Raw genomic sequence first — 11,021 nt, 5'->3', positions numbered from 1 at the left:
GTAGCAAATACATACATACATATGTGTTTTTGTTATGGACGCAAATCGGGCTCTGAATGGCCAGGTGGAAGTGGACACCGAAGTCTGAGTCTATATATCTTCTAATCTGTGCCTCTTGCAGAAGATTAAAACGATATGAAGATGAAGAAAGAAAGAAGAAAGAAAGATATATTAACGTCTTCTAAGGCCAAATTTGGCCCATGAGACAGAACCAGAGACTGTTTCTCCCCAGGGCATTGCTCTGTCATCAGTGTATCAGAATTGCGCGTTGGAAGAAAAGGTAATATAATTTAATGTCCACACTTATATAACATGGTTAGAATGAATGCCAGATATGTAATTGAGAAACCCTACTTTCAGATATGCCCCATGTTTCGAATTGGAGTGATTCTTTTACCCATCACAGATGATGAAATTGTCACCGCCCTCACAAGAAGTGGTCATGTTTAGGAATGGTTGATTGTTGCACATCACATTCAAATCCGGTACACAGAACAAACATACATAGAGGGCCGGCCCTTCACGATGGCACCTTTGCAAAATATGAAGGATGAGAAGCACCCAATATGGCTTCTGGATGCCCTCATCCTCTCCGCAGCAGTCTACGGAAACAATCCACAAGCACAGCTAGTTATGATGGAAGAAAATTATGGTCCCCAAGTGATGTCAAAGTACGAGTTTCTCTCCAATGAAGAGCTCGATGAAGCCGGGTTTTCTGAATGCAAACAAACCCTGATCATTGTTAGGAACATATTGGAAGGGCATTACATTGTGGCATGCCGAGGCACTACCGATGTTAGTGATGCCCTTGTGGATCTCAACATTGTGCATAGGACTCTGAGCGTAGGGGATGGTGCTGCGCACGCAGGGTTCCTCGACCGCGCGAAAAGTATACCAATGGGCTACCTTAGAAGGTTGTTGGTTCGGAATGAGATGTTAGTTCTCACGGGGCATTCACTGGGTGGTGCTGTAGCTTCTCTTCTGACGCTTCGGCTCCTAGAAGCCACTGGGACATGGTGCCATCAACAGGTGCATTATAACTTCTTCTTTCTAAAGGGTGGTGGCTAATCTAATCATACTTAGGAAGACCCTGATCATCCTTCTCTTCTTACTTAACACCATGGATAACTAACTCTTCACATGAGATGTTGATTGTCTTTCCTCCTTTTTTGTGGTGCTGGTGGTGTTCAGTTTTGGAAAATGGGGGGGGGGGCACCAAATACTCCTCACTAGTTAGGTAATATTGTGGAATATTCTGGTAAATTCTGAAATCCTGGGGGTTATTTGGGCTATAATCTGACAAATTAGGGACCTTCCTTTTTAAAGGAAACAAAAATTTATGTCATTTGATGCTCTTTCTATTCTTCAAGTAAATAGTGTTTTCAATTAGTTGATGCCCTTTCCTTCCTTCTTTTGATTCTTTAAAGGTAACCGGGATATGTATATTAACTGATGGTCTTTCTTCTTTCCTTTCTTTTCTTTTGAACACACCTATGAGAAAGTATATGCTAATATGAAATGTCTATATCTATCGAAAGATTTTGCACTATTCTCTTGGTTTTGGTTTGTTTTTCTTGTATTAGGATTACACTTTCTTAATTACATTAATTTACCTGATAAACATGATTGATTAAATAAACTAGCTAGCATGTGATCATAATGCATGATCAAGCCATAGATTGCCACTCATATGGAGGAGTTAACTAGATTGGTAGATAGATTTTATTATAGGATAGAAAATAGATAGTAAAAATAGTGCACAAGTGTAGCTAGCATTTGATATATCTCAAACTCTAGGTTTATTGCCATACTATAGTCATTCAAATTTAAGCTGACCAAAAGTTGACCTATAACTAATGGAGCCACTTAATGCCCCTATTCATGTAGTTATGTCCTAGCTCATGACATGTAGTGTTAACTTGTTTTCTTGGTTTTTAACAGCTCCAATGCTACACATTTGGCTCCCCTTTCTTTGCGGATTATAGGCTTGCTAGGTACATAAACACGCGCTACAAACACCACTTCACACACTTGGTATCACGGAGCGATTTTGTTCCCAAAGTAATGCCTGTGGCCTACACACTTTATACCTTGTGGGCAGGCCTCCAAGTTGGTCCATTAGAGGACGTGTTCCATTGCACAAGGGTGCTTATATTGGTTCTAAAGATGCTGAAGATGAAGTTGAGAATTACCCAAGAGGTACCCCTATTGGCGATGGCATCACAAGCATTACAATGGCTACCGGCATTCTCTCGTTTGCTCTTGAACAAATTATTGGTCTTTGCAATCTCTTTCTACTTGGATTATGGATATTCTTTTGCGGGACAAATGATGATATTAGATCCTGAGAGATGTGCATACGAGCTTGCAAATATTGACCGGTGGACGGTTAATTCACATTTGAGCTTCCATCTTAGAGGTATGTCTTTTGATATGATGAAAGAGCATAATCTTCTAAGCTATGTAGAACACATCTTTGCAGTTCAAGCCGCAAAAATCATGGAAATGCATGCCAAAGCTACAATAAGTCTCAATCATCATCATAGGGAGCAATCAAAACTGGTGGAGTTGAGGCGGACATCAATGCTCATGCGAGCACGATCAACAGAGAAAAATCGGCTTCAGAGGAAAGCATCTTTACCCAACAAAAACCAACCACAAAATAAAAGGGCAATAATGGCTTTCAAGAGTAGAGTAGCTTGTGTCATTTTTACAAGAAGGTTGAAAGAGGCATCACCCAACACTTTTGAAGTAAAAAAGAGAAAGAATGGCAAGGGTTTCTTTAGATGCGTTCTATACAATGTGAGTAGATTGTCCGAGTTGGTACAAAGGTGTGACAAACTCTTTCTTGTATCATCGGTTCTCTGTGCAGGAATTGAAGTCCATAAACATTTTTGTCGAGGCAAGTAGTACCTTCTTGACATGTTATGTGTTTTGCAATCAACAATGAAATAAGAAAAGAAATCCTTTCTTCCACATGGCCTCAACCTTGATAGTTGAAATGAAATGTATACATAAGGAGATTCATCGTGCCTCAATTACGACATACTTTATTCTTGCATTCCTTCATTGAGAAGACATGCCTGCCAACCATTTCAAGTTATTCTATTTATAATTACAATAAACCACATTTTTCCTTAAAAACATTTATGAATAAAATGTGCGTTTTAATTCAGTTATGCAGAATTGATTCAGCAAGTAACGAGCCTCAAGCAAAATGACTAATTAGATAATGCTTGAAAAGAATGAATTGATTCAGTAATGTGCTAGCAGTGAGTTGATTGCATCAATAACTTGAATAGTAAATGTAGTTAATGTAATGGCATGTTCATGTCATTTGCAGAAATAAAGAAAACATCATGACTCAAAAAATTGTTTCGGAAGACATGCGTGAAGGTAGGGAATAGTCTTTAAGCCAAACATTAATACCATGGCAAGAAAGACACCCACTCAGAAACACTAATTGGGGACATGATGTGATTGTGTAAGTTAACAGTCCTTGTTTAGTAGACATCTTTTCATTTTTGTCGTGTTATTATTGAGGAGAAATGAGCATGCATATCCGTATGCTAAATGGGAAAATTTTAATAGAGATAGGAATCGGGTAATTGCCAATGTGGGTGGTGGATGGCATTATTATTTCTTGAGGAACCCATGGAATGGGACGAGCTAGTGTTAGCCCAGCCATCTGAAAGCATATAGGCTCTTAAAGCCGTAGGCTTGTTCATGACCTTAATGTGCGAGTAGCCATCCACGACAACTATGTGTACTTCAAAGCCGTTGATTTGCAGATGAAGGAAAAGTGAGTGCACATGATTATTGGTGGGCTGTTCTTGTAAGGGTGAAGAAGCTTGCCTTACGATGGTGAAAAGAGGGGGTTTTGTTGACTTTTAAGGGGGCAGGGGCGGGGGTGGGGCGCAAGATGTGTGAAACTCTGAGGTCAAGGAGGGAATTGTATGGAGTAGTTTAATGGGGATGGAGACTTGGCAGTCCATCAATGCTCTCCATACTACATGGGGTTCGGACCCTACACGAGCACAGAGTGGTCCTAGGGATTGGCTGGTTAAGAGCAATGTAAGTAGCTTGTTCGGCATTGTGTTCAACCATATAATGTGCCCTTTTGTGGCTCCTATCCACTACCCACGTTTTTGTTTGAAATTGTATACAATCTTGTTTGGAAGAGGCCTCAATGGTGGTGTGGCATGGTCAAGGGTCATGACTTTGAGGTGATTAGTTGTGCAAGTCTTTAGTAAATTGACTTTGACCCTTTGTCCTTATAGTTGGGGGGCGCTTGAGGTAATGGTTGGTTAGGTACTCTTCTTTTTTACAATAGTAGAAATGTATGTTGGTGGGATGACAATGGAAAAGCTTCAGGATTAGAGTTTGTAAAGGTTGGTTAGGGAGGAACGGGCTAATGTTGGTGCGGTTGGATCGAGAAAATTGTGTGAGAGATCCCTAGTTGTTGGATGGGTAGGAATGAGAGGGTTGATTGTGACGTACACATATATTGGCTATTGGTTTTGGTAGAAGCGGTTGTCATCTTAGTGAAGGTTATTGCACAAATTGAGCGCATACTTGTAAACTTGGGATTGAGATTGGCGCTCCTTGTGTGGTAGGTTGTATTCATATGTTGCATAGTAAGGTGGATGTTCATCACCATGGTAGGTTTCACGATTATCGCATTGTTAAGGAATGGGCATCAATTATTGTGGCAAAGGTCATTATTTATAATGGCATACGCGTAGTGTTTGTCGGGAATTTCGGCCGAAGCACACAATCCTATGTGTATTTGATGCTATGTATGTTGGGAGTCGATTGAGTAAGATCATTATAATGACAACATTATGTAGTGTATGAATGGTCATGGTATACTATACGATGGGCAATCTATCATAGGGTAGTTGGAGTTACGGCTATTGGTGCACTAGATCACTTGTTGGAAACATGACTCATCTTCTAATAGGAGCTACCAACAATGGTTTTGCATGTTGAAGATCATGCTTGTTTAGAATCAATTTGAAATTAAGACGTAATCGACCATGTCAACAAGAAATTGACAATTGTTAGAATAGTTTCAAGTAGTTCACAAATTGTGTTGAGAAATGTGCTTTAAAACCATTTTGGTGATAAAGTAATTTGCTTTTTCTACTTTATTCTACTTATAAAATAATGGGCCATGATAACCTATATTTGTATTGTGAAGTGAATGTAGAGAAATCAGGCTAAGCCAACGAGAACCCGTAGATTACACATGAGATGTTTCAATTGTCAAGGCCCACAATAATTAGTGAATGCCCAACAAAGAACAAACTTTACAACCATAATGAAAATAGACAATGTTACAATCATGTAGATGCCGCATCCATGTTTGACGGTATCCATGACCTTATTCTCCTCGATTTACTCCTACAACTCACCCATGATTTTGTATTGATGGTGAGCTTCTTCATCATGTTGAGCCAAAATTTCAAGTTATGTATCCTCAATTCCATTTTGACTTCCAAGGTTATGTCCATTTAACATTGGGGGTTTGTCGAATTCCAATGACCTCATCTGCCTCATTTGGCCCTTGCAAATCACCAATGAGTTCGAGTTGTGACACTGACGACCTTCTTCATGATAAACCAAAAAATTTGTCTTAGGTAGCCGCTAGTGCCATTTGACTTCTTACATTTACATACTCAAACCTTCAAAAGGAGGGAGCTTGATTGTCATTTCGTCTTAAAAGGTTTATGGTCTTCCATGCTCTGTGGAATTTCAATTATTTCATCCTCATTTGGTTCTTGTTGCTCACTTGTGACTTCAAGTTGGTGATGAGTTTCTTTATCATGTATGTCCTCTACCCCGTCATGTTGAGTCCGAGTTCATCTTGGGTAACCATGATTGCCATTCTGAATTCTTCCATTTGCTTGCTCGAATGGATACATAGATTATCTTCTCGGGTTGGGGTTTCCTTGATAGAAGGGTGCACCCTCGTAATAATTGTTATGGATTTATTTGCATTACATGGATAACCTTAAGAACTAATTCTAAAGCCAATCTAGTGCTTTAAGGGTAGGATATGTGTGAAACAAATATCCTAGGACTTGGGACAAACCCATAAGGACTTATGATACATCAGAACATGTGGTGATTTGGGAACCCAAGGTTTGGGCTATGTAAAGGGGACTGAAACTCTAGTGGGAGGCAAAGCTCCCTTCATTAAGATTCATTCATCTCGATATCCAAGGTATAACATAAGGCAATATTTAATAGTATGGGACACCAATGATACTTTATATTTGTCTCTTGTCCTTTGCTCACAAGTTATTGGTGTGGTTAAGCATCCTTAAACCATTATTTTTGTTATCCAAGTATTCATTTTTTATCATCAAAATTTTATTCATACTCATTTGGAGTGGCACTTCACTAACGCGTGCTTCTTCTTTTGAGAATACATTGGCATGTTGCATCTCAAGCTTGTCGGTCCTTTTGGGGGTGTTGTTGGCACATGTCTTCTATTTCCATCTCTTTGAGTACCTTCTTCTTTAGCGATATGCCAAGATTCGTAGTATCCATTGTGAATACCTCCGTTGTTAAAAACCTACCCATCATGTCTAACCTTGGTGCGGTGTTGAGTATCACATATTGAAGCAGTTGTACATGTGCATGTTGTATCATATGGTAGAGGTGGTGCCATGTTTGGAGCTTTGCACACACAAAATGAAAACTCAATAAATAAATAAATACAAGGCCCTAAGTAGATACGTAATTATCACACAAAGATCCATACCCAAACAATCAAATTTCCCATCAAATGTGAGCAACCAACAAAGGATTATCTAGACATATCTCCAACCACAATAACACCAAGCACGACTAGGTCATCAAAATGAACACAATTTGGAGGCAACCATAACCATACCCACACCTTACTAGGGCATCCTTGTACGACTGCCCACCAAGGCTAGAGAGTGCTATTTACATCGCTAACGAAACCAAATGCAAGGTGGACAACTACAACCATATTCAGATTTTACTAGTTTGACCTGGTACAACTGCCCATGAAGGCCAAAGAGATCATAAGGTTATTGGCATTACCATGGAAGTCACACCAAATACCACAAGTGGCCGAAGGTAAGCCTAAATTTAGACAGTCCAACTTTGTAGACATAATACACTCAACATCACATTGGGGCAAGTCAACCATCAAGTACTTGTTGTTATGGTTAGGGGCAATTAGCTAACTTCACTCCCTAAGGTCGATTGACCTTCACCCCTAGCACTTGAAGGCCAACTTACCTTCACTCACTAAGGCCACCTCTCTTTTATTTCCTAAGGTCGAGTTGCCTTCACTATTTAGGGCTTTGACCCAAGAAAGAGCATATGTAGTGGAAATCAGAGCAAAAGTGATGGGTTATTTTCGTGGCATGTCTTCGATTATTCACAAGAATCGAAGTGGTTCTTTATCCTCCCATAGAACCAACAAACTAGGAACGTCGATGACTTCCTCCTCTCGAATGCCACGATTTTCATTGAAAATGGGGAGCACCAGGAGGAGGTGAGCTGTGTGTGGTGTAAGACATCGACATCGAATGTCAATGCTTACTTTTTAAGCCACAAACAGGGATGGAGTAGGCCTGGTCAATGGAGACTTTCTCCGTCGGTAATAGCCAAGGGCAGAGAAGCAACCATCTCTAAACAGGGGAATCTTCGAGAAACCCTAGATCAGAAGAGTTCCTACACAACGAGGCTCTACATCGATTCATCATAATGGTTTCTTCAGCAGATCTCTAAGGAGGAGCAGAAGAAGAAGAAGAAGAAGAAGAAGAAGAAGAAGGGCTTTCTCTGCGGTAGCCATGGATCTTCACCCTTCATATTGGCCTCCTGAACTGGTCTGCCCTATCTCGAGATCGGTCATGGCGGACCCTGTCATCGTTACTTCAGGCGAGACCTATGAGCGCAGATGCATAGAAGCTTGGCTCGAGCTTGGTCAGAATACTTGTTTGAAACAGAACACTAGTTTGACTAGTGCATTCATGATCCCGAACATGGCAGTGAAGAATGCCATCGCGAACTTGGCCAAGTCAAGGGGGATTCAGGTATTTCCTATTTCTCCTTCTCATGAACTGGCACATGCATTGGCTCAACGATTGATCTCAGAGATGGAAGCATCAAGACGAATGACTGGGTTGAGCCCGAGTGGCCCATCTAATGAGTCAACTTTGGCAAATCAGCATGCTCCCAATGGTAATGATGATGATAACGGTGATGATGATGGTGTGATGCCTCACACCGGGGTATCAGTGCATAAAGAACAAATTTCGGTTTCCAAAGGTGAAAGAGTATCAGAGGCATATATAAATGCTCCTCTGGCTCATGCCGTAGATGAGAAACTGATGGTGCATGAAGTGCAAGATGAGAAGTCTAATCCTTCTGTGAATAATGCTAACGTTGAGGAAGAAAATAAGCCGAGGCCTAGACCCTATGGAGGTCCAGTCACATGGTCTAGTGGACCCTCATCCCGACCTCATGGGCTTCATCTGAAAGGAAACTCATTTCATAATTTTGGAAAATACCACACATTCGAGGGAAACCAGGCAATGCGAAACTCTCCATCCACAGCCAGTGAAACCCCTGCCAATCGTGAGTTGCCACCTGATCTCGCCACACGGCCTGCTTCGTACAGGGCCGACAATCCCGACAATGATCACCACAGAATACCTGACTCGGCAGAACCTGAAAATTGGCTCATCCAGAAGCTCAGAGACCCAGAGCAGCAAGGAGAAGCGGTGGCCGAGCTCCGGCAGCTCAGCCGAACTTCCGCTGAGAGTCGTATCTCTCTTTGCTCCCCGGCAATCATCCAAGCTATCTTACCCCTCCTCCGCTCACCCATACCTGAGGTTCAGGTCAATGGGGTGGCCGCCCTCGTGAACTTATCCATAGAGAAGCAAAACAAGGTGAGCATTGTGCGAGCTGGGGCAATACCCTTCATTGTGTCGCTCCTTAGCACGGGTTCGCATGAGGCACAAGAGCATGCTGCCGGTGCTGTCTTCAGCCTCGCCCTTGCCGATGAGAACAAGAATCCATTTGGAGTCCTTAATGCCATCCCGCCTCTCATCCAGCTTCTCCTCTCGGGAACCCCTAGAGCATGCCAGGATGCAGCTATGGCTCTTTACCATCTGTCTCTTTACCAATCCAACAAATCTAAGCTTGTTAAGTTGGGGGCTGTTCCTATACTCCTTGATTTGGCAGAGTCTCAAGACAAGCCTGACCTTGCGTCACGATCCCTCCTCATCCTCATCAACATTGCGGCAGTTCCTGAAGGCAGAGCAAGTATTCTTGAGGTCAATGGAATCGTGAGATTAGTTAGGCTTCTAGCTATACGAGCTAGTAGAGAGGCAGCTGATATTCCAGAACAAGCAGCAGCTGTTCTCTTGCTTTTGTCTCAAGGGAACATGAGGTTCAAATCCATAGCTCTAAAGGCAGGTGCTCAAGAGTTATTAATGTCATTGGCTGATGACGGGGCATCCCGAGCCCAAGAGAAAGCACGTGCATTGTTGGCTATTCTCAAGGAGAACTCAGCTGGCCAAGGTGGAGAAGACTCAATGCTACCAAGTCATTATTTTAGAACGAACGCGGGGAGGTCTGATGGCATGAATTCATCGGCCTTCTGATTTGTGCGGTCCAAGTGTGAGCATGTGTTATTGCTGAGTCTGGTGCCATTTCCTCAGATGTCATTCCTGGAAGGCCGTGGGATTGAATGTCTATAAAGTATAATAACTGGCTACAGGTGCTCACAAACATACTGTGTGCTAATTCTTTGACTCTATTTCTATCGGGTTTTCTTTAGTGACAACTAGCAAAAAAGATAAAACAAATAAAGAAACTTCCAATAAGGCCTGGCTGAGCTTGAAGCTCCATGTCAAGTTGGAGATGAAAATTTGTACACTTAGAAAGAAGAGATGTCCACCTTGTACATTGTACACTCTACTGATTGGAATTCAGGCATTGGTAACTTGGCAAACCATGCGCTCATTGAATTAGTATCCATTGAAGCTGATGCAATGATAGAGAATGTACCCATCTATTCTGGATAGCTGTATCGATAGCTTAGACATGCTTCTTGTGATTTCTTTTGTTCATTAATATTTGTATCCATTGTAATTGTGCCATTTCTATTCCATCTCTCTCAGCATTAGATGAATTATATGGAGTCCACCATAATTATTTGACAATATTGTGTATACCAAATATTAGAGCACAGAATAATTAATTGATATATGTATATATGTCATCGTGCCTTCAAAGGTGTTCCAAAAGTTTTCAACCAAACATGCCCTAATGGTGACTCAACCTTTACTGTTTCCTACAATACATTAGCTGTCTAACTAGTTTAAATTTGAGAAGTTTAATGCCCATATTTGAACACCAATGACATATATGAATAGAGATGTTGGCATTAGGGAAGTGACAGTTCTACAAGCCCAAGCCAAGGAAAAAGATAATGCAATTTCATTGCATCATGGGGATGATGTTTCTAAGCAAGTACGTTTAATGCCCATATTTGAATACCAATGCCATATATGAATAGAGATGTAGGCATTAGGGAAGTGACGGTTCTACAAGCCCAAGCCAAGGAAAAAGATACTGCAATTTCATTGTATCATGGAGATGATGTTTCTAAGCAAGTACATTTGGCCATTGTCTTTGAATTTTAAAGAATGTTTCACATTGGTAATCTCCATAGATGCACTAATAGCTTTCCCATGCCCTAAGGTTCTAAGCTAGAGTAGGATTTAGGCATGGATCCATGAATTCCATGGGGTGTGTTAACTTTGAAGTTTGTTAACCTAATATTATGTGCTCTTTGCTACTAAGCATCATGGAGAAAGGGAAGACAAGAATAACCTTCTTTTTATTTCTAAGAACAGTACTGAGCAATCTTTGAATGGTATAAACAAGAAAACACTTGTCTAATTAATGGAGAATGGTCAAGATTAAGACGAGATGAATGCCCCCATACACTCTAAAAAAGGGGT

At 41.1% G+C, this 11,021-nt stretch overlaps 2 protein-coding genes across 2 annotated transcripts; both read left to right on the top strand.

The window, feature by feature from the left end:
• The first annotated feature begins 74 nt into the window (after window positions 1–74).
• LOC147862403 (uncharacterized) lies at window positions 75–3,175 on the top strand. The gene is made up of 3 exons (XM_087321732.1): window positions 75–280; window positions 361–1,029; window positions 1,942–3,175. The coding sequence occupies exons 2-3, from the start codon at window positions 526–528 to the stop codon at window positions 2,908–2,910; spliced, it is 1,473 nt and encodes a 490-aa protein (XP_087177858.1). The 5' UTR covers window positions 75–280; window positions 361–525; the 3' UTR covers window positions 2,911–3,175.
• A 4,492-nt stretch (window positions 3,176–7,667) lies between these two features.
• LOC147862402 (U-box domain-containing protein 40-like) lies at window positions 7,668–10,151 on the top strand. Its single transcript, XM_087321330.1, has one exon. The coding sequence runs from the start codon at window positions 7,839–7,841 to the stop codon at window positions 9,654–9,656; it is 1,818 nt and encodes a 605-aa protein (XP_087177456.1). The 5' UTR covers window positions 7,668–7,838; the 3' UTR covers window positions 9,657–10,151.
• The last annotated feature ends 870 nt before the right edge of the window (window positions 10,152–11,021 follow it).

Source organism: Azolla caroliniana, unplaced genomic scaffold (assembly GCF_043228905.1).
Source record: "Azolla caroliniana isolate FFs.n. ecotype wild unplaced genomic scaffold, voAzoCaro1.0.p SCAF_6, whole genome shotgun sequence".
Classification (NCBI taxonomy): Eukaryota; Viridiplantae; Streptophyta; class Polypodiopsida; order Salviniales; family Salviniaceae; genus Azolla; species Azolla caroliniana.
This window is presented reverse-complemented; position numbering and strand designations above follow the sequence as displayed.

Bases quoted from the DNA above. Each gene is read 5' to 3' on its own strand.
- LOC147862403 (XM_087321732.1), top strand. From the start codon at position 526: ATGGCACCTTTGCAAAATATGAAGGATGAGAAGCACCCAATATGGCTT. The intron at 1,030-1,941 runs GTGCATTATAAC...GGTTTTTAACAG, and splicing joins GGACATGGTGCCATCAACAG to CTCCAATGCTACACATTTGG.
- LOC147862402 (XM_087321330.1), top strand. From the start codon at position 7,839: ATGGATCTTCACCCTTCATATTGGCCTCCTGAACTGGTCTGCCCTATC.